We start from the raw sequence: 25,101 nt of genomic DNA, 5'->3' as shown, positions 1-25,101 counted from the left end.
ATTCACAAAACAAGAAAATTTTATGTCACCATTTCTAGAAACAGAAATAAATTTAAAATGAAAAAAAAATCTTCAAAAACCTCAAGACAAGAATGATTGATTTACACAATTGGGATGCTGTTTAAAATTCCTTTAGAATAAGGGATATATTTTATGTCAAAGCAATTTTGTGAGTGAGTATAAGCCCCCAGTATCTGATGCATCTTCAACTGATCAACTATTTGGAGAGGCTCTCTAATGAATGAAAGAAAGTCTAAACTAGCTGGAAAGTGAGAATTCTTTCCTTTTCTCAATGCTACATAAGATCAGCAGGCAGTAATACAGGGCCAACTGGCTCAAAGGCAACTATTTTTCTGGACATCTTTTGGCTTCTCATGTAATTAGGAGAATCTAAATCTCATGACTATGTGACAAAGGAAGGGAAATAAGAATTAAGATGACTAGTCATGGAATATTTCTGTACTTTCACATACTTTAAATAAGTAACTGCGCCAGAGCCAGACAGTACAAGTTTGCCAGTGTTTTCCAGGGAGATCTCTCAGTCAGTGGTGCCATATCAATTATATAAATACTCCATGTCATAGGCACATCACTACACTCATACAGACACATGTACACATATGTTGCACACACATATATACACCTGTATACAAACACATGTACACACTTGCTTACACATATTTAAAAACACACATGCATGTGCAGGCACACACACACACACACACACACACACACACACACACACACACACACTGACTTAGGTAAGTTTATTGTGATGGTTTGAAAGAAAATGACCCCCAAATGGAGTGGCATTATTAGGAGGTGTGGCCTTATTAGAGTTGGTATCACTTTGTTGGAGGATATGTGTCACTGTGGAGCCAGACTCTGAGGTCTCATATATGCTCAAGCTATGTCCAGTGAGACAGGACACTTTCTGTAATGTGTAAAAGATATAACTGTCAGCAATCTCTCCAGCACCATGCCTGTCGGCATGCTGCCATGACTCAACATGATGAAGATGGACTAAAACTCTAAACTGTAAATAAACCACCTCAATTAAGTATTTTCCTTTGCAAGAGTTGCTAGGGTAGTGATATCTCTTCAACAGCAATAGAAACCCTAGCAGTTACTATTAGCTGTGAGAAAACACTAAGATCAAGGAAAAATGGGCAGGAAAGTTTTTTGTTTTTTTTTTTTTTCACTCAGAATTCTACATAACAGTTCATCATCAAAAGCAACGAGTTCAGGAACTCACATTCAACAGGAACGTGGAGGTAGGAGGTAACATAGAGACTATGGAGGGGTGCTGCTTACTGGTTTGCTCATCATGATTTGCACAGCTTGCTTTCTTATAGAACCCAGGGTGACCAGTCAGGGATAGCAAAACTCACAATGTACTGTGCCTTTCCACATCAATAGCTAAGAAAATGGCCTATAGGCTTTCCCACAGCCAGAACTTATGGACATATTTCTTAGTTAAGGTTCTCTCCTCTCAGTTGATTTGGCTTGTGTTAAGTTAGTGGTTCTCAACCTTCCTAATGCTGGGATCCATTGACAGAGTACCTCATGTGGTGGTAACCCCAACCTTTAAATTGCTTTTATTGCTGTTTCATAACTGTAATTTTGCTATTGTTAAGAACTGTAAGGTTAATGTGTTGTACCATGGTCACAAGAGATGCCAGAGGGGTCGCAGCCCACATATCAAGAACCACTGTGTTAGCTCTTTCCATCTCCGTCCGCCATAGGAGAGGAGGCGCCGCCATGTCTGGGCATCTGCAATGGATAGTCGTTCGGAACTGCTCCAGTTTCCTGATCAAGAGGAATAAGCAGACGTACAGCACCGAACCCAATAATCTGAAAGCCCGCAACTCCTTCCGCTACAACGGGCTGATTCACCGCAAGACAGTGGGAGTGAAGCCCGCGGCCGACAGCAAAGGGGTCGTGGTGGTCATGAAACGCAGATCTGGTCAGCGCAAACCAGCTACTTCTTACGTAAGGACCACCATCAACAAGAATGCACGGGCCACCCTGAGCAGCATCAGGCACATGACTGCCGCGATCTGCGCATGGCGACCATCCGCAGGGCCAGTGAAATCCTATGAAGCCAGAAGCCTGTGGTGGTGAAGAGGAAACGTACCCGACCCACCAAGAGCTCCTGAGCTCTACACCCCAGAAACAATAAAGAGTCTACTGACTTAAAAAACAAAAACAAAAACAAAAAACCCACTGTGTTAAATTGACATAAAACTAGCCAGCACAACAGACCTCAACTTGACACACACACAAAATTGTTAACTCAAAGCCTCTCTGTTTGTGTTCATCACCAAAATGATACACTAATATCAATATCACAATTTTAAACATTGTACACTCTTAAAAAGTCCCACAGTAAATACTAACTTAGTATTAGTAATTACTAATTAGCAATTAGTAAATACTAATTTAGAATAGTAATACTAATTCAAACCCAACCACTAAAATTCTGTCTTTTTAAAAAGATTCACTGTTTCTTTTAAAGCTTAAAAACTCTTTTAAAATTCAGTCTCCTAACTGTAGGCTCATGTAAAATCAAAAATAAATCAGATCCATTCTTATTGTAAGAAAAAAAAAACTACACAGTTACAATTAAATGAAAGCAAAACCAAACTCCAAAAGTATAAATAACTCTGGGATTCACTCATTATCTTCTGGGCTCCTCAAAAGTGCTCCACCCTCTGCCGCACATATCGCTTTTCTCATAAACCTGGAAAGGCTTCAGTGCACTGCGGCTGCTGTTCTTGGTGCTCATGCCGCAGTATTAGTATCTCCAAAATGCTGGATTTTTCTGTTGAAACTGAGCTGCACTTTTGCCAGTAGACTCTCCTGCATACGGAGGAGAATCCCACATCACTTGAACACGTCTGGAACACTTCTTCTGAGTGCAGACGCTAAGAAAACATTTCCTAAAAGATTTCACCTAAATAATTCTGGCATCTTCTGGATTAGGTATCTATTAATGTCTTAGTTTCAGCTGACCAGCATTCATTGTCTCAATAATAGTAACATAAAGGCTTTGCTTTATTGTTTCTGGTCTCTTGCTAATTACAGCCAATTTTTCAGTCTTGGATAATCAGAATCACAGTTTATTCAAAGTAGCAAATGCCCTGATAGAGTCTTTAAACTTCCCTCTGAAATTTTACAAGCCAGGCCTTCATTATCTGTATTACTCTCAAAATTCTTTTCTTTCACGTTCTCAAGGAACTGCTCACTAATCTTTGAACATGCAAGTGGTTTTTCTTGCCCAAAGTTTTCTCAAAATTCTTTCAAAAGCAATATGGTCAGATCTCTCATAACAAAACTCCAATTCTAGTAAAAAACTTGTCTTAGTTGATCGAATGATTGATAAGCCATGGCTCTAAAAATGACACAGATAAATTTCCTGAATTAAGAAGATGTTGTAGTATTATCTTAGGATATTTCAAAGAAACATCTATTCCCCCCTAACAGAGAGGGAACAAACAGACCAAATACAAGGTCCCACCCAAGGTCAACTTGGGAAACAAATGAGTTTATCTGGTTCCACAGAGCTGCACTACATGGAATTCTTCTCCTCCAGTGTGACAGCTTATCTTAACTGCACCATTAGGAGTTCCAATTCATGGCCAGCTTTCTACCTCCTAAAACAATGCTATGGTCTTCAGAATTTGTAGCTCAGATGGGAGAAACTGAAGACTGAATCTTTGGTGAGGATATTGCGACCCTCTACTTCCAGGAGGGATTATTACTGTAGTTAACATTACCATGGGTCTAGCTGCCACTAAGTTACTAGCTTGGTTACCATTATTAGAGATCTGGTTGTCACTGAAGATTTTTACTTTCTTCTTGCCCTGACTGTGTATTGAGGTTCTCCCTAAGTCACCACAAATGCCTGCCTTATAATACCATGGTCATGCCACACCCAGAAGAGACAATTTTATCACATCAGTTTATGAAGTAAAATTCCAGAACAAAGTATTCTCAAAGTAACCGTCTAAGAGAAAAAGGCAACGCACTAGGAAGACAGAGGTAGGAGAATCAGAAGTCAAAACTCTTAGTTTCCAAAATTCCTGTACAGATCTAAATCACTTTTCAGTAGGTAATTCTTCAGAGGAGTCACAAAGCCCAATCAAAAGGGTGGAGGGACCTTGATCCACATCTTAAGGATGGCAGAGACAAAATTTTAATGTAGAACATTTATTTTGTGCATTTGTATTTTGTGCTTTGGAGGCCTCTGTTTTTCTTCATTCAGTGCAGACAAAAGAGAAAATTATATTCACACTGTTAAAACGCTAACAGAATTTAATGAGAGATCAGGCATGCGAGCCTAACAGAGTACACATGTCACAGAGAAGAAACTTCAATAAACATCACCTATGATAACTAATACATTAGCACAAAGGATGTTCAATTTTAGTTTATCAAGCAACTGACATTGCAGTATGTACTCCTAACATTATCAATGCAATCATTTTCACACACATTTTCAGATGACAAGAAAATCTCATGACAAAGAGATGCAAACCTGTGCTACTGTTGGTGGGTTATGAATGTGTTTATTTGTGGATACACATGTACATTTACTATTATTTTCCCAATTCCTAATAATTAGTATTAAAATATTTGGTGAAATTGCAGATAGAGTTTATCATGATGTTCACAGAGACGTCCACCAAAAATATGCCCCAACTGTCTCGCCTAAGGAGAAAGGAAAATTGAAACATATGACTTTCAAAAAAGCATCAAGGATTCTGCCAACTTCCTTTAGAAACACTGATATAAACATGAGCCATTGACACAGAGTAGTAGAAATTCTCTGAAATGGTCATTTTCAAAAAGTATTATTTTATATGTTAAGCATTTTTCCTTCATTTATGTGTGTGTACCATTTGTATGTAGTATCTAGGGAGGTCAGAAGAGGATCTCAGATCCTTTGAAACTGGAGTTAAAAAGCTATGATATGAATGCTGGGAATTGAACTCCAATCTTCAGGAAGATGCCCTTAACCACTGAACCAACTCTCCAGCCCTGCATAGTTATTTAAAACACACGCATGTAGACTTCTAGGAATGGCGGCCCTTGTTTTACCTGAGTAAACCCAGCTCTCTAAAATTTGTATTGCATTTTTTCTTTAAAATGTGGTTTCTCTTCCTTATGTTGTGTGACAGTGTATCTTCGTATATCTTGCTTATTTGATCATGAAAAACTATCTCTGATTTTTATAACCACAGTATGGGTCCAAATATGACATTTTGAAACTAAAAGTACATTCTTATAAGGTGAAGTGTCACATTCTCAAGGTCCTAGCTAAACATTTTCTTAATCTTTGTCTTTAGTGATTTCATTTAAATAGAACTTTAAATCAGACACTGTAGTGACTATGGTATATGCTGAAGTATACAGTTATATCTATAGAGGTGTGGACTCTGAGCATCTAATTCATTATGCCATTGAATATAATCACAGGCCTTTCCTCCTTCTTCCTAATATTATAGCAATTGTTATGAAAAATTGATTTTGCTTTTAGATATATGTGCCCAGATGCAAATAAGAACACACACAGTGTCAAGAATAAAAATTATACTTTCAACATCTTTCCAGAGCAAGAGTTCAAACATTTACTCTTCAGAGACTCAAATATACCCATAATAACAACAATAATGGTGGTTTCATTTTCATGAATTCTTACTATGGGTAGGCACCATTCTAGCACTTCACTAATACGCTTCAATTTAGTCGACTAGAAATCTATGTGCAGTAACTACTGTAATCACCATCACTTCTCAAAAAAGGAAAATCTTTGTGAACCAAGACCAATAAATAAATATGCTGTGATAACCTCAGCAATGGCCCCTAACTGCAGTTCAACTCTGAAAAACTTTTGCATAAGCCTGCGCTAAATTTCTTTGTAAGAATGGAACACTGAACAATCTGTTGTTGTCCATCAGATAGTTGGGGTTTCTTCTCAGAGCTCTCACCATACCATAGGAAATGACTTCATACATGATAAAGAATGCTAGGCATAGAACTGCAGGTTAGAAACAACAATAAATGTGTTTTGATTCGTATTTTGTCCTCTGAAGAGATGTCAGGTAAAAGAGGCAAGGTGAGGGTGGAACTCTACATGATTTTTAGATGGAAACAGACAGTCTTTGAGTTACTCTGAGGAAGGCTTTAAAAAAAAATGATTACAGAAAATATGTCCTCTCTGGACTTTTCATGATGAGTAGAAGATCATGAGAATTATGAGTCTTGAAATGACCTTTATATAATTCATAGACTGCCTTATTATGTGGCTTGGTTCCAACATCTGTCTCTTTTTGTTCAACTTAATGCTGAGATTTATGGTTTTCTCGACTAAAGTGATCTCAAAACATCTGATGCAGCCCTATGTTCTACAGCTCAGCAGCAATGATTCAGTGATTCACATCACAGAGGTGTGAGATTCTACTCTTGAAACCCAGTGCAAACTCTTACGTTCTTGAACATAGAGTGTATGTGTTCTGGTGAAAGCAGTGGGTCTGATAGAGAAATGGAGGTGACAATGTAAATATTGCTCAGTGTGAGCACTGTACACAGCACCAATTTACATTCTTCTATCCATATATCATACTACATATATCATAATATTACCCTGTAACATACTACTGTCTGTTTCCATTGGGAGATAAATTTAAAGCTTATTTTATTGCAAACATTTGACACTGAGGTTAGATAATTACGTGAGGTGAAATACAGGACTGTAGAAAACTTGAGGTGTTGATTTTTTTAAAAAAAGAGACAAGATTAATGATTTTTTTAGGGTGTGAGAAAAATTTACTAACATTGTACAGTAGATGCTTTACCAGTTATTGACTGGTAGAGTAGATTCTAAGAAGAATGAGCATATTTGCAGATATCTAATCTTTAAAATCTTTTAAAAATTATTTCACCAAAAAGTGTTCTAGAAAACCCTAAATCAGTTGTAATTCTTCGGCATAAAAGATTGTTTCATAAAGATAGCCTGTAGGAAATAGATGTAAAATAAACATAGCAGGAAGCAAGACAGAAGATCATGCATAAAATATATGATACTTTTCCCAATACCTCAAATAAGAAAACAAGTAATGCACATTTTGCCCCTAGTGGTACAGAAATTAACCCATACACAATCAATTTATACCTATGACAAGATTATAGATATTATAGATACTCACACATGGCACACACATGAATATAAACAAGTAAAAGTTGAATCAGGTGAGCCAGTTGTATAAATGGTAATAACCTGCATTTGAAAATGCACTAGAAGTTCTCAAGATATTATGCTTTACTTTTTTTTGCTAGAAACTGAATTTAGGACTTGGTCATTCTAGGCAAACATTTCGTGTACCTATCATGCTTTTTCATTTTTTTTTTAAATTTAAGACAGAATCTTGCCCAGGTCAAACTGGTCTAGAATTTGCTTTGTAGTTCATGGTGGCTTTGAACTCAAAATACTTCTCAGTCTTCTGAGTAACTGGGATTCCAAGTATTTTCCAAAAGGTTTAGCTAGTGTGCATTCTTGAGAATTATGTGAAACTATGAGGCATCATAAGGATTGAAAAATTTTTTGATTGTTATAACTTTGTTTTAAATATTTTGCTGAATTTTGTTACAAATACTTTTTGGTCTCGTTCCTTCTCAATCCCTTCCTACCATCCCTCCTGTCCTCTTCCCTCCTTCTTACTTTTCCTTTTCTTCTTTTCTTTTCACTCCTTTATCTACCCCATTTTCTTCTATATAACATATATATGATATACGTATCATACACACACGCGCATATCTATCTCTCTCTCTATATATAGATACACACACAAAGAGATAGTGTATCCTAATAGAGCTAAGAGGACTGCCCAGTTCAGAGAAATAGAGAACTTCCAACTCACCTCACAGACTTATTTGTATACCACTTCAATCAATTCCATCTTATTCAATGAAAGTGATAATATCTGTGCTGCTGCCCAGGATTTATCTGTGTGCCATTGTATAGGGTATATGCTTTCCCCCTCTAAATTTTAAAAATACAGTCTTTTTTTATAAATGTATTCTGATTATGGTTTTCCCTCTTCCAACTTACCTGAGACCATCTTCAACTTCCCTAGTTAGTGTCAAGGATTGGACCTCACTGACAGAGTGCATGCTTTCCATGGCTTTGTTCTTCTTAGTGGAAAGTCTTCACATTTAGCCACTCTTCTTCTTAAACATGGTCATTCAATAAAAGACAGAAGAGTAACAAGCAGTTTTTGCAGGCTTTCCAGATGAAATGAAGATTTTGTTCTCAATAACTGACATTACCCAAGTATACTAGAACTTTATTGGGGTTGAATTTAATTTTTCTTCTTTATGAAATTAATTTTCTAATGCATTTAAGGTACATCTTAGGCTGTGATCAAGAGTTGTTATTATTCCCTGTCAAAATGAGAAGGGGTTTTATTTTTAAATGCATGATTGTAAATAGCCAAAATAATCCTATACAATAAAGGAACTTTGGAGGTATCACCATCCCTAACATCAAGCTCTATTACAGAGCTACGGTAATGAAAACAGCTTGGTATTGGAATAAAAACAGAGAGGTTGACCAATGGAATTGATTTGAGGATCTGGATATTAATCCACACACTTATGAACACATGATTTTTGACAAAGAAACTAAAACTATACAAGGGAAAAAGGAACTATCTTCAACAAACGGTACTGGTATAACCGGATGTCAACATGTAGAAGAATGAAAATAGATCCATATCTATCACCATGCACAAAACCTAAGTCCAAATGGATCAAAGACCTCAATAAAATTCAACCACCCTGAATCTGATAGAAGAGAAAGTGAGTAGTAGTCTTCAATGCATGTGCACAGGAGAGCACTTCCTAAATATAACCCCAGTAGCACAGATACTGAGAGCGACTTTAAATAAATGGGACCTTCTAAAACTGATAAGCTACTGGAAAGCAAAGGACACAGTCAATAAGACAAAAAAGCAGCCTACTGAATGGGAAAAATTCTTCACCAACCCTACATCAGACAAAAGACTGATTTCCAAATATATAAAGAACTCAAGAAATCAGATATCAAATTTATAAAGAACCCAATTAAAAAATTGTAGGCCTATATTTTCCACATGGAGTGACAGCCAAGTTCTCAGGCCATCCTTGGTATCCAAAGCCATCCCTCTAGACAGGCTGCAGCTACCTAACAAAAGGCTCACCAAGTACTGCTCCTTCTCTTTTGTTATTGTGTAGATCGCCTGGGCAGAGGTGTGAATTCCAAGCTAGTGACCTAGTTGCTGAAGTGACTGCAGTCCTGCTACTCCTCCCCCTCTCAAGAGAATATTAATGAGCTTCCAAGTTGGTTTACCTTGGAGCATAAAAGGTGTTTGAATAATAAACGCAGGTGATCCTCAAGAATGAATGAAGCCTGAGACTCCCTTCCCGTATTGCTGTGTGAACTGTGTCTCAATTTTTTCCCTGTCTCCATGTTGGTCCAGAGAGGGAAAAGTAGTTTATGGTGGGGCATCGGACCCTGACAAAATATGGGGTACTAAACAGAGAATTCTCAACAGAAGAATCTCAAATGGCTAAAGGATACTTAGAGAAATGTTCAACATCCTTAGTCATCAGGAAAATGCAAATCAAAACAACTCTGAGATAACACCTTACACCTGTCAGAAACACTAAGATCAAAAACACTAATGATAGCTTATACTGGAGAGGCTTTGGAGTAAGGGGAATATCATCCATTTCTGGTGGGACTGCAAGCATGTACAACCACTTTGGAAATCAGTATGTCAGTCTCTCAGAAAATTAGGAGTCAACCTACCTCAGGATCCAGCAACACTACTCTTTGGCATACATCCAAAAGATGCTCAATCATACTACAAAGGGATTTGTTAAACTATGTTCATACCAGCATTATTTGTAATAGTCAGAACCTGGAAACAGCCTAGATAGCCCTCAACCGAAGAATGGATAAAGAAAATGTGGCACATTTATACCTTAGAGTATTATTCAGCCGTAAAAAACAATGACACCTTGAATTCTGCATGCAAATGGATAGAATTAGAAAACACTATCCTGAGTGAGGTAACCCAGACTCCAAAACATGAATACGGTATGTCCTCACTCATAAGTGGATACTAGCTATAAAGAAAGGATATTGAGTTCATGGCCCGAGAGAAACAAGGTAATATAGTGAACCCAAATAAAAACATATATAGATTCACCTGGAAATTGGAAACAGACAAGATAGCCTGACAAAACTGGAAACATGGGGGTGGGGGGAGAAGAGAGGGAAGAAGGGGAAGAAGAGGGAGAGAAGGAGAGGGTTGAGCAGAACTTGAGGGTATGGGATAGTCGAGATGGAGGAAGGGCAGAGATGAGAGTAAGGAAACAGATACCTTGATTGAGGGAGCCGTTATAGGATTAGCAGAAACTTGACTCTACAGAAATTTCCAGGAATCAACAAGGATGACTCCAGCTAAGACCCAAACCAATAGAAGAGAGGGGATTTGATCTTGACTTGCCCTGAAGTCAGACTGATTAATATCTTAAATGTCACCATAGAATCTTCATCTAGCAACTGATGGAAACAGAGGCAGCAGCTCTATTTTTTAATGATTGTAACAGCTATTTAAAAGTAACTATTCCTACAATAGCTAAAAATTGTTCAATGATAAGAATACTTTATTATTACTGTCATTATAGATAGTGATGATTGTATACATTCGTAGCAAAGAGATAGAACTCAAGAACTGGATTGAGAAGAACACCAAGGTTATTAAGATATGCCCATAAATGAGAAAATTAAATGCTTTCTAATCTCTTCCCTTCCCAGACCCACACAGAAGTCTGCTACTCTGACTTTTCCTATATGTACGAAATGTAGGGAGTCAATTAAAATAAATATGCTAACTGGGGAGTGCTTTTCTGGAATTCATCTTTTCCCCCTTCTTTTTAAGTGCACTGCTGTCTTTCACGGTGGGTGCTCAGGACTCTTTTACCAAGACTCTGTGTGTCTCCAATAACAGATCGGAAAGAGGGGTGCCAAGTGTCAATTGCTAAATGACAGTGGAAGTAATAACTGCTACAGAAGAGTTTAGTGGGGCTGGAAGTAATGGGGGCAGGGAAGAAATCTGTCATTGCTACAGTCCTGAGTGGTGTGGCATAGGCACAATTACAGCTTCTGCCTGTGAGAGTTAACACATGCACTCCACAGTAACATTAGAATGGCAGGTTTACATTATTTCTGCATGGACGCTTTGCTGAAATTCAAAGCCACTAAGATAAAACTATTGAATAATCTGGCTTCACTGCATTGCAAAGAAGAGAGTTTTGAGACTAAATGGTTTTACGTCTTCTAGTTGAGCTAGAAGATAATTATTACAAAAGTCCTTCTTATTGGCATACTGGCTTCATTATCGACACATGTGAACAGATACCTGGAGTGCCAGATGAGTAGCCTTTTAACACTCCAGAGTCTTGAGCTAAAGCCATCCACCTTCAGGGGCACATGGCTGGTACAACAGATTGCCTTAGAATAAGCAGACTGTGGTGTGTTGAGAGGGCTAATGTGCCCCACTAGGATTGCCTTCTTCTAAAACTGTAACACATTCCTCGTGGTCCAGATCATATATTCACTGTCTACGCAAAACTGGTGCTTACAATCATTCATGGTTTTCCAAATCAAGTGACACTCTGAACCACGGGCACATTTCCAGGCATGTCAGTGCTTGAGTTCCCAGCATGAGTTGCTGTTCTTTCCTCAAATCTGTTAGTCTCCACATTCCTTTCAAAGTGACTGCTTTAGTTGATGGCCTGGATTTTCATGCAAATGTGTAAAATGCATCCCACTCCACCACCAATCTGCCTTCTGTATCTTTTTATTTTTTTCTGCACTATTCATCTGGTATTACTTCCAATAATTTTTTTTTTACAGACATAGCACTGGTTGCCTATTTTTCATCAGTCATTCCCATCAACGGTCTCAGTATCACACTAGAGTTTCAACATGTCTTAAGCTTCATTATAGTAGAGACAGTGTGTTTTGTTCTCTTTAGAATCTTCAATTCTCATCAAAATATTTACCTTTAATATGTATTGAATATTTCTGAAGGACAAAAATAACAGTGGGACTGCGGTATAATTTTATTCATGATCTTAGATGTGAAACACCCCTAATGGCACATTATCAATTCATTGCTAGCTATGCAGTAAAATGGTAATTCATCAAAACAAAGGAAACATATGTAAATATTCATAAACCACCTAACATTTGAAAACCTATATATTATGTAAGTAGCAAAAATGTCAGAAACACATTATACTCAATAGTTATTTACAAAGTACCACTAGCAACCTGCAGCCAACAGTGAAATGTGAAAGTCTTGGTTCTTGTAAAAATTAAGAGAAGGAATCTTAACACAACAATATTCAGCATTCTCTTTGGGGACCTAACTTAATACAATGAGGTAAGAAAACATAATTTGCAAATAGGTATTTTAAAAAAAGATTCAGCACATTATTCTTTGTAATTGCTATGATTATATGTGTATAAAACTAAGAAACCATTAGTAAAGTAATCCACATCAAAAATATTGTTCAGACTAATGAGTATTAAAAACTTGACAATCAAAATCAACTAATTTATAATTCTCAACATACTAACTTTTGTAATATCCTACTATGGGCCAACAACTACTCAATCTAATGGAATCATAAGGTCGATCTTCAGTGTTAGCATAGAGGATGCTAAATCAACATCATGATGTACCTTATGGGATATGGAACATTGGCCTTGGCTCTCACTTTTTAACTACAATATTGTTTAATCGATATGATGATCCAGCCTTGAAAGGCTTCTTCTGATTTTTCAATGTAGGTAACATATTCTGTATTGCACAACTGATTCAAGTGCAGTCAATAATCCTGGACAACACAAAGATAGGAATGCACTCTCTGCAAAGAAGTAGTCTTGTGTAGGCGGAGAGAAATAGGGAGGAAGACATGTTGAATTTTAGAAGCTTCCCGGATCCTAGGACTTTGTGTCATATTCTTAGCTTGGTCCATTGAGTTGTGATAAGAACCGTATTCCTAGTCTGTTTTCTTGCGGCACCGTTAATGTTGAACAAGAAAACACCAGCAGAGTTGTGAGGAAACAGGTTCTTATAGAAGTTTGTTGAGCCAACAAATATTTTGGCTAACATTACAGTCCATCACATGGATACCTGTCAGGGGTTTCCTGTCTGGCTGCAGAAGGAGCTGAGATAAACAGTAACACACTTTTCAGGGTGTAGAGTATTTATCCTGTTCCCCTTTTTCCCCTAGCTTCTGTTGGCCAGGAGAGGAACCACAGACTTATTCATGTGTTATACAACTGGTCTCAGCTGATTGCTTCTGCACTGAGTTTGCTAGACTTTCAGAATTTGATTGGAATTAGATCTTTATCACAAGCTCCATGATTCTGGGGTCATCATGAAGGTGGGCCATTCTTTTTTTTTTTTTTTTTATGGTAGGAATGCCAGAGAACGGAAAACCAAGATCAACTACATGAATGGGCTTTGAAAGTAAGTCAAATAGTCAAGCAAAGAGCCATTGGAGCAAAATGGACTCAGTACGTGATATATATCCATAAGCATATTAATCCATTAATGAATATGCACCAAGATTACCCAATCTTCTTTCAGCAAATGGTAATAGGGTAGGAGCAGAATGAATTATGTTTTGAACACTTAAGTAGATCATAAACAAAGGAAGGATGTGGGACAAAAGAGAGTATGAGAGAGGAAATAAAATAAAAGGGAAAAAGGACATGAGGAAGAGGAAAGGAAAGAATAGGGAAAAGAAGAGAGGAGGAAAAGAAGAAAAGAAAATGAGAGAATAATGGAAGCAGACAAAGACTCATTATCTCTCGTAAACATAATCTTACATTCCCTTGAGAAATTCTGTAAGCAGATCTTGTCTTGACTCCATGGAAACTCTCCACAGAAGGTACATGTGTTAGAAGAGGAATAAACAATTCAGTTGGCTATACTTTCAAGGTATAATTGGATTCTCTTCTCAATCATGTTTAAAGAATTTCTTATAAGTATGTTGCACACTTGTAATTTTTCTGTAGCTGTCTCAGAACTCAGAGGACAAAGTCCCTCATTATCCTCTGGTCCTGATCTATCATCCAGCTCCACAATGAATCTGGAGATTTCCCTTTAAACAAATCCCTGTTCTAAGCTCAGGAAGAGTAGCAGCCTGGCTTTGTTTCTATCAGTGAAGACAGATATATCTTGTATTTATGGTCCAATGGGTAAGAAAGTCCTACCAGGCCTCAGGGTACCCTACCTGCCAACCATTTGTACAACATAACCATTTTTATATTAAACACTTCTTTATATTCCCAATTCCATGTGTTTGCTATGGTTACAGTATCAGCTACATTTTTATTTTTTAACTATTGTGCCTCTCCTGGCAAACTGCCAGAAGATCAGTCACTAGCTCCCTGTGTGACCCTGGGGAAATTGACAACTATTGCAGGTCAGCCATGGAAGTGTGAAGATTGCATGGCCCTTTGAGAGAGAGAGAGAACTTGTCACTCAGCCACAAGGACATAGTTAGTTGATAGCCTCTGGGACTCTTGCAATATCTGAGCTGAGAGCAAGACATCAGATGAAAGGGTAGGGTTTACTGATGCAGGAACACTCACTTAACAGGCAAGGACTTGAGACCTTAGGACAATTTATTGTTTAAGATTGCCCCTGGAAGCCTGTAAAAGTGGTAGACCATGATAAACAGAAGCTGAAATTTCTGAACTGCTGTAACAGGCAGTACAGAACGGTTTAAATGGAAAAATGAACTAGAAATGACTAAATACTTATGTTATATGAAGGAACAAAATATGAAGGAACAAAAACAAATGTTTATATTGTATTTTTTTTCCCCGGTATTCCTAGAGTAGTTTCTCTACTATGCTCCAGATAAATGCCAGTGTCATCGAGAACTGGAATAGTAGCTTCCTTTTCAGGAAAGATCGGACAGTTGAACAATAGCTCTATGGATAAACCTACTGATAAATGTGAGACTTCTTGGACAATGGAGAGTCTGGTAAGCAACTGACCATAAAAATTTCTGGATTGAGAATATGCTTACAGTCAAAACACCAAAGTGGAGATGGGGGCATTTGTTTTTTTATTTTGTTTGCTTTTGTTTTCTCATAGAACTGTGAGAATAATGAATCATCACAGCCTGAGAAACAAAGGAAAGCTAAGTAAACAGTCAGAAACAGGCATACTTGACGCATACGCTCATTTTACGAGGCAAAATGCTTAAGACCATGAGTTTGAAAGAAGACCCACAAATAAAAATGTAATGCCTTAGCATACAAGACAAGCTGCTGCTAAGATTCGGAGTCCAAAGGTGGCTGTGTTCCCATGTGGGATGACTGCAGTGGAATGGAAAATGAACTGGGCAGGTTACCATGTTGCATCCTGAAGGTAACTTGCAACTGTTTTCTCTAATAATTATCCACTAGCAAGCAGGGTATATCAGAAGCTGAAGGCAAGACTTTGTGTTACTATCCCTGGCTGCTCTTCCCAAGGACCTAGGCTCAACTTTCACTACCCACATGACAACTCACAACCCTACGTAACAGGGAATTTGATACCCTCTCCTGATCTACTCTGACCCTAAGCATACATTTGGTACTCGGATATACATGAAGGCAAAATACCTTATACGTAAACCAATAGTTTAAAATTGTTTTTAAAAAGAGAGACTATCAGACCTGCCTTCCGAATGATCTTTGCTATCTTTTTGGAAATGGGACCATGATGCTGCAGGTACTGCTGTAGGTGTATCCTGTCTGTCAATGTGCTATACACAGTGAAATCACTGGGCCCCAGGTTTTATCTATCAGTCACTTCTTCAACACCAGGGTTCATGCAATGGAAATTGGTGGACTACTTCCTTTGGTCTTTGCCCTAACAAGCAGACTCTGTTTTCGTAGAGTGCAACCTTACAAGTGATACTAAAGACATAACTACTTCAAATAACTACTAACATGAAGAGATAACAAAACACAGTTCCCCTATATAATGAAAAATCACACAGCAACAGAAAGGAATAATATATAGATATAAACCATTATATGAACAAATCTTATAAACAGTTGAACAGAAAAATCTAGTGTCAAAACACAATATGAATGTTTTCATTTATATATAGTGTCTAGGAAACATAAATCCACATAAATATAAAATATGTTAGTGGTTACCTAGGGCTGAGAGTCTTGAGGGTGAGGGTTTGATTGACAAGGCTATTTTGCTTCCTTCTTATGTGATGAATATTTTAAACTAAAGTAAGTGAAAAGATAATTTTCAGTGTGGTGTGTGTACATATGTGTATATGTATGTTTACCTGTGTGAGTTTGCATGTGTGTATATTCATGAACATGGAAATGAGAGGTTGGCATCAGCAAACTTCCTTGACTGCTTTCCACCTTACATAATGAGATAGGAATGGTTGTTGACCCAAGAGCTCCTGGTATTAGCTAGTATGAATAGATAACTTGCTCCAGGGATATTTTGGCCTTGATTTCAGAGTGCTAGTACTATAAGCAGGGCATTATCCTGGTCTGATAATTATGCGGGTATTGGGAATCTGAAGTACAGGCTTTATGAAGGCCAGAGTTGAACTCACTAACCCATTTTCTAAGATAAAATATTTTAAATATACTAAAAAGAGGATTGTAAAATGAATCTGATGTGACAGAGACAGTCTGATTTTGAGTAATAGTCCATCTTGTGAATCTGATAGCAAACTGAAAGAATTAGAGAAGGCAATTCATGATTTTCCACAAAATAACCTTTTCAACTTAGGAATCTCTGCAGATTAAAGGAGTCGATACAAATAGTCATCTTCATTCCAGCTGTTCTTCTTGGAAGGGTAGACCAATGAGGTTGATGGCAAATGGTGGATGATGGGAATGCTTGTGTTTTCCTCTGCTGATGAAGAATGGGAGTCAGTCATGACTCACAAGTGTGTGGAATGGGAGAATCTCTTCTGCAGTTTTCCCCAAGGCTGAACTTACTCAGAACATAGAGAATGTTTCTCTATATTCCACAAACACATCAATCCATGACACCAAGGAAACCACTCTGGTGTGGTAAGACATAGAAGAAGGTGGCTTGCAGAAACATAATGAACCACGGTTTACTAACTGAGGCACATCAATGTGTAGGCATGGAACACACTCTTCAGGAGGCTTTGTCATAGAGTTATTCTTCTTTTCTGTGTGGAAAAGCCTTATGGACCTTCAAGGATCAGCTGCTTTCATGAATTTGTGGGGCAGTGGTCAAAACCAAGCAGACACATTCCTTTAAATGTTAAAAGTGAAAAGCAAAAGTAGAAAATTTCGTCTTAAGGCCCACTTAAAAAATACTACACCATAAGTATTCTATGGTGTGGAGACCACATCTCCGACATTGAACAACAATACTTCTCTGTTTTTATGGCGTCATGGAAGGCTTGCATACATGCTTTGAGTGGTGGCTGGCACAAAAAAAGGCTTGAAAATACATGTAAACACTGAAACTCAGAGGTATGCACGATTTTATATATTGTCTAGTAGTGTCTTCCATCATAGAGTTGTTAGTGGTTTGGGTAAGAGGTAAAGTGATGCAAAGACAATATATATCAAGACACATCGGAATATCACAGTACATGAATCCTAGGAAATTAGAAGAAGAGCATGTGTTTACATCAGAGACCTATATATCTCTGGGTTGCACTGGCATAACTCCTGATCTCTGAAAGTTTTGCAAATTGATAGTAATATTTACAAAGTGAAAATGCATCTGGAGCTATCATTTTAAGTCACCCATCAAATATAAGAGTGAGATAATAGTAATTTGAAAAGGGTTCTTCTGGAATGGAACATCAACATGTTCTAAATGCCTCAGCAAAGTATCCCAAACAATTATGGTAGCATCAGTGTGCTTAACATTTCTCCACTCTCAAATTTCCTTTATGATCACAGAGGCAGCATTATATGCTGCCTTCAGAAAGTGGAAATAAGAGCTCCTAATAGAGTCAGGTTGTCTCAATGTGAGGTTCATAATGATAACAAACACGAAGTCTTCAGCTCATTCTTTTGTGACTTTCAAGGACATTGGCAAAGGAAAATCATTGAAATAGAAATGCCATTGTTTCAACCAAGTAGTTTAAGGGGAAAAATTCACAGAAAACAAATATACCTTAACTCATGAATGCTGGTTCCAACATATTTATTAGTAAGTAGATAGATTATAAGGCAAAACAAAAACAAGCAGTAGACAAGTGAGGATGAAATTAAGGGCTAGGGGAGACTTTAGGACAGAAGAATGAGAAATTGAAGTCAGAACTCTGATGAACATGTGCTACTTGTGAATGTCCACAAAAAAGAAGCCAGATAAAAGATATAAGTCACCAAGTTCATGTCAATAATCTTCCAGTATCAATTCCTACAGATCTCACTTAAAGTATGTATGAAGTGAGTGGATTTGATGACAGAGAACAGACAGTACAAGATTAAATGCAGTAGCCGAGTGTGGAGAACATTCTGATTTAATTCCTTTCCTGTTTGAATATCCCTAATGCCAACAACAGAAAACAAAGTTGAATTCTCCATAGATTACCAAACATTGAGATAAAAAGCTCATTGCTTTTAGGTCCTTTCTTTTTTAGGATGGTTAGAATTCCATTTTCCTAAAAAGAGATGCTAGTACATAGACAGGTTCATTTTTCCTTCCTGAAGAGTAATAGTCAAGACTAATTGTCCTGAGATGCCTGGAATGTTTGATCCCCAGGCCTGAATTGTCATACTAGATAATGTGTGTACACAGGTTTACTTTACAATGAAAGAATTATGGGCATGCAGTCATGACATCTCTTCAATTTCATGCTGTGAGAATCAGAAACAGAGTTCTGTAATAGTATAATTGCCTGCAGGGAGAGTAGTCTCCAACTCAGAGTCAACTATGGAAAACATGTATGCATTGAAATATAGTGGCTATTGATACTGTGTCCTCAGCAGAAGGAATATTTTCCAGAGAACTGAAGTATAAATGTATGTGTCTAGGTACCATAATTATCAATAGGTACCATAATTATCAACCAATAATCTTTTAGAATACCTTCTACTTTGCATTCCCATTATTTTAGAATCTTTAGTGTTAGGCTCACTAACACTAAAACATTAAAGATATTAAAGATAAATGTACTGAAAAACTGGTACCAAAATTTTATTTTGAAATTTTCACAACAACTGCTCATAGTGCTGAAATACCTAGAGTACAGGTACCAACAGATAAAAGTACAATTTTTATTTCAGTATGAGAATGACAAGGGGGTAAAAGTAGTGACAGCTGGGTCATGTGTAGAATGTCCATGGGGGTTGAGGACAACATTTGCTTAAGATCTTATACTTTGAAATGAGAAAATAGTTCATTTTACAAGTTTAGCCATCTAAATCATCTGAGGTGAAGGTTGGAGACAGTTTACAATCAGTGCTGAAGAAGGGAAGGCAATATTGCAGCCCTGAAATACTGACTAGGATTTGTGAAACTAATTACATTCTTCTAAGAAGTTTCAATTCAAGGTTTGCTTGAACGCTGGGGATCAAGTCAGAGAAGACGTGCGTAGGTTGTCCATTCTCTTCATTTTGTAAACATAACCACATCTTTTTCTATTTATTAAAAAGAATAATATATTTTGAACATTTGTTTTTTCAGGGTCTGCTGTTTCAACAGAGAAGATGTTATCAGCCAGTAGTGTATGTACACTATGACGCGTTTATTCTTCTAGGTTGCATGCATTTAATGTCAATATGTCTGTATTTTATCCCAGAATCTCTAAGTAGATATTCCTCAATACTTTCAGCTCTTGATGATTCTCTGTTTGTTTTGTTTATACTACATTATTTGCTTGATCAATCATATATCTTACCTCTTGGAGATGGCAAGCATATTTAATTTCAAATAATTTTTATATTGCATGGTCATGTGCATTTTTATGACTATCATAACTTCTTCCTGCATTTATTTCTTACCTGTCACTCAATTTATAGTTACAAACTAATTGTGCATGGCTCCATGGTTTTTTACTGCATGGTTGTATATTCTGTATTTTATTGACTCTTTCATGTCCTATGGCCTCATTATAGTGCTGAGGTTTATAGAAGTCTCAATCAGGTCACAGGTTGGTGCCAAGGGTGTGTGAGCTCCTCTGGTTTGTCTTGTTTCACTGCCTTATGTTCATAGATATGCAGCCTTACACAACTGTGATACCTGTAATCTATAGTATTATGGGTTTTTTTTAAAGTTGGCTCCTTTTTTTAATTTTAATTTTTTTTTCATTTTACATACCAACCCCAGTTCCACCTCCATCCATCTCCCCTCCCACCTTCCTCCATCCATTCCTTAGAGGGGGCAAGGCCTCCTTGGGGTATCAGCAAGGTCTGGCATACCAAATTGAGGCAGGACCAGGCTCCTCCCCTCTGCATCAAAGTAGAGAATGGTATCCCACCATAGGAAAATGGCTTCAAATGTCTGTTCATACAACGAGGATAAGTCCTGGTCCCAGTACCAGGGGCCCCACAAACATATCAAAGTAAGTAATTATCACCCACATTCAGAGGACCTAGTTTGGTCCCATGCAGACTCAACTGTTGGTCCTGTGGAGGCCCAAAAAATGTTGGCCTATTTCCACCTTGTGTGATGGTCAGAGAGTTTGGATGTTGCTAAAAATTGTTGATAACAACCAGAGATACACACTCTGACCAAGGACATGATTATTTAGTTCTTTTGATATTAAGATGGCCCATACAAGTTGATTCACCCATCCTGACAAATGGTCAGGACATGCAAACATACTTCCTCTCCTTCTTTTGTAATTGGAAGTTACCTGGGGAGTGGCTGCTTTCAGGATACTTAGTGTGGGTTCACTGCCTAAATAACAGAGTTTTAAGGGCTTGATGTTTCAAAGTGTTGAAGGAATTCGAGTTGCCCTTTGTACCATGTTAAAGAAGTCTTTTGTTGCCTGCTTCCCCTTTTGGGGGGCATAAAAGTGTATGGAAAATTAAGTGCAGGTGATTTCAGTATTCACTGAAACTCCGACCTGATACTATCCTATGCTTCTGTTTTATTTTTTTTTATTCACATCTTTGCCTTCTTTACTGTTTTTCTGATCTACACACCCCTACCCTGACAAGAGGTATGTTTGTCAGGACTGGTTTCTGACAAATTGTAAGCTCCCACTAGTTTACATCAGCTGTCTCTGTGGTTCTCCCCATCATGATCTTGACCTCTCTTGCTCATATAATCCCTCCCTTCTCTCTTTTCAACTGAACTTTAGGAGCTCAGCTCAGTACTTATATGTGGATCACTGTTCCTGCTTCCATGAGATCTCATTACTGGATATAAGTTCTGATGAGAGTTAGGGTAGTTACTAATGTGATTACAGGTGTAGGCCAATTCAGGTACCCTCTCCACTATTTTTAGAAGTCTTAGCTGGAGTCACCCTTGTGAATTCTTGGGAATTTCCTTAGCACCAGGTTTTTTCCTTCTCCCATAATGGCTCTCTATATCAAGATATGTCTTTTATAGCTCTCCCTCCCCATTCCTTCCCAACTTGGCCATCTCAATTCCTCATGTTCCTATCTACATCCCTTTCCTTTTACCAGCCTCCCAATATAACCTGGAGATCTCAAGTTTTAAATAAGACATTATACTTTTTATCTTTCTCAGTTTACCACAACCTTTCTATGTTGTACAAAAATCAGTCGCTGTTTTTAAGACAACAGTGAATTAAAGCAAAGTGTTGACAATATTTAAGAATTGTGTTATTGTTCTAATTAGAAATTTCTGTTCTCTGAGATGTAATCTACTTTCAAAATCTCTCCATTTTCACTGTAGGCAATTCCTTAGTGGTTTCCTGGTAAGACCTTATGATTTCAAAGAGTAGTGAACAAAGTTGTTGTTTTTATAATTCAAGAGTAATTAAGAGTGGGGCTAGAAAAATTTCCTGAGAACAACTTGACTTCTCCTACCACAGTTTTCCCTGGACTAAAACCTGATCATTCCTTCTTTCAGAATTAACAAAAGAGATAATGATAATATAAATCACACCTGTAAGGCCTCTCATAAAATAACTAGGAATTAAAATACATAAAATAGTCTAAGATTTTCTTTGTTTAGCTTTTGGTAAATCCATTGAGATGGATATAACTAATTAGTAATTTGAGGTTAAAAAGTTGGCAATGATAAAAAGAACTCTAGGAAGAAATATAAAAGCAAAACCAAACTCATATTGTCTACAGTGTGTATCAAACGAATCACATGTGTGTGCTCTAATAGGTTATATAGAATGTATTGTGTGTGTGAACCATTAGAAATAGATGGTGTTTGCAGAGAGAAGAACATATATTCTTACTGAAAAGGATCATACTATTCTATTGTGGCACGTGGTTTGTCATGCCTAAGTCAAAATGGCAGTATTAATGAAACGGGAAAGCTCTGATTAATGAAAATGGAATCCCTTCCACTATCCCAAAAGCCATTAATTGGCAACAGCCAGAGAGACAATCCAAATAAATACACTTTGGAAAGAGAGAGAATGGAAAGTTCAGAAAATGTCAAGACTTGGTAAGCATGGATTTGAAGTTGGAAGAGATGAGGACAGAATTATACATAGAAATTTGATGACAAAGGACACCCAGTGGGATTTCCATTCCTGGCTCTTGTAGACTAGTAATAATGGTGATGATTACAAACACTAATAATGGTGAATACAATTGGCATTTGGAAATCCTCTGGAAAAATGATTTGGTGCCTGGTTTGAGAACCCTCAGAGGAGACTTTTTTTTTCTTTTCCTATTATGGTAACTTGGAATAATCAGTGTATTGGCAGTTCTACCATTCAAATTTCCTGACTTAAAAAGTTAAAGGCCCTTGAGGACCTATGATTGATAAATTGCAATGAGGTACATTAATTTAAACTAACCTGTTGTTGGAAATGGTTGTCAGTATGCTGAAAGCCTGTTTACTTGAGGTAGTATTTTTAAATTTGGGTCTACATAGTGGAGTGGTAGTCAAGGTCATGTGCCATTGTCCATATTAGAGCGAGGTTCCTTAAGACTCAGGATGTTCTAAAAAGAGGTGAAACATTTTACCCTGCTGGAAGTTCGTTAAGACTCAGGGATTTCTAAATGGAAGTTTCTTTAGATAAAGGAGGAAACAACTCAGAAGTATCAAGAAGTTTCTGAAAAACATCAAATACACAAGACTCTTAGTAATCAAGGTTATACAAGGACTAAGTCCATTCTCAAATTTACATAAGCACTGTAAACTATTGAAAGCCACTCATACAAACTGAAAAATGGAGAAGCAGGGTTAAGACTAGCCAAGTTACTTACAATATATACCCTTCTACCTGGTAAGCTGCCTGAAGCCCACATTGAACTCAATTCAATGAGTTTGCAGTTTTTATTAGCTGTCGTTCATGCTAGACTGGATGCCACTGCATTTGAATCATTGTTTATCTTGTAAGTAGCCCTTCATCCATACTCTGGTAAGTAATATCAGCAAAACTCAATTGGGGGTCATCAGATAGGACTTTGGTGATATCACTACTTTGGTTGGTTATTGATTCACTATCTGTAGTTAGAAGATGTATATTCATGTCTCCCCAGAGATTGACACTACTGCCACATAGTTACCATTCAGACAGCCCTTAAGCAAGAAATTGAAGCAATTCTTTCAGGAGCAGACAGTCACTTTTACATGAAACCAAACCGTTCTTTGACAATTTTCCATGAGTTTCTTCCAAAGATTATTGATAATAAGTGATTTTAAAAATGCAAATATTTTACTTCCACCCAAAAGAACCATTTCACCAGAGGTTTCTGGAAAATTGACTGAGACTGTTGACATGAAAGCAAGCTCTTCTACTCCCGTTCCTCAATTTTATGCCTTTATTTCTTTGATAGGCATGGCTACATAATAGCAGTACTACATCATTAATTCCACATTTCAGTATATAAATCAGTAAGGTGTTAAGAATCTCAAATCATGACAAAATAATGTAGTATTTTAGATGGGTCACATAATTAGCAATGAGACCTCTATCTGTGGTAGTAAATGAACTTCAGTGAGTTTCTGCCTTAAGTGGTAGCCTTATTTCTTGATAACTCACTAATAGAAAATTGGGGCATTGCATTTTTGAAGGAAAATGTATCGCTTGAAGTATTTCAGGCATCAAGAAATGTGGGTAAACAAAAGGAAGCAGAATAAACTTTTACAGGGAAGCATAATGATTTAAAAATAAACAAAAAGAGACAGAAATGTGAAGACTTGGGTGAAAGACATCTTCTTTGTAGGCTGTACAGGTCTCATTTACAACATGCAAAGTAGACTCCTACCCCCTTCTTGAAACATAGTGAATTTTTTTTTTTTTTAAAAAAAAAAACCTCCAGAACATAAATCTCAGGGAGCCAATATCCAAAGAGTATAACAGCCCCAGTAATAGTTCCCTTAAAAGAGATCTTCGGACAGATATTTGTTCTGTAGGGATCCAATAAGTTAATGAGCCAAGAAATCAATGTCTAGGAATGACACTTCTGCCTAAGTTAACACACACACAACCTTGATTTAACATTTAATGTTAGAAGTGTACCAAATAGGAGTGTGTCAAAATCTTACGTTGTAGCAGGAGAGGCTCCTCCACAGTTAAGAACTCACACTGCTCTTGAAGAGCAACAGTTGGGTTCTCGGCACCCATACTTGGTACCTAGAAACCACCCGTAACTCCAGATCCAGGAATAAACACTCGCTCTGATTTTGATAAGCACCTGAGATCTCATGAACATACTCACATAAAGACACACAGAAAATACATTATTAAAATTGAGACAAATCCTTAAAAATTTGCTATTAGATTTTGTGCTATGAAAATATAAAATCCAGATTCGGGCCCGCGGCAGGGGCCCAGCGAGGGGGACCTAGGACTTTCCCCGACCCCATAGACTCCCAGGTCAGCCTGCTCTGCTGG

The 25,101-nt window shown here is 37.4% G+C and overlaps 1 protein-coding gene across 1 annotated transcript; it reads left to right on the top strand.

The window, feature by feature from the left end:
• Positions 1-1,726: 1,726 nt before the first annotated feature.
• LOC125395478 (large ribosomal subunit protein eL28) lies at positions 1,727-2,185 on the top strand. The gene is given in 2 exon segments (XM_087898705.1): positions 1,727-2,053; positions 2,056-2,185. Coding segments are annotated over 2 exon segments (396 nt in total). The 5' UTR covers positions 1,727-1,761; the 3' UTR covers positions 2,160-2,185.
• Positions 2,186-25,101: the final 22,916 nt, after the last annotated feature.

The sequence above is a fragment of the Myodes glareolus genome, chromosome 19 (assembly GCF_982192425.1).
Source record: "Myodes glareolus chromosome 19, mMyoGla1.1, whole genome shotgun sequence".
Classification (NCBI taxonomy): Eukaryota; Metazoa; Chordata; class Mammalia; order Rodentia; family Cricetidae; genus Myodes; species Myodes glareolus.
This window is presented reverse-complemented; position numbering and strand designations above follow the sequence as displayed.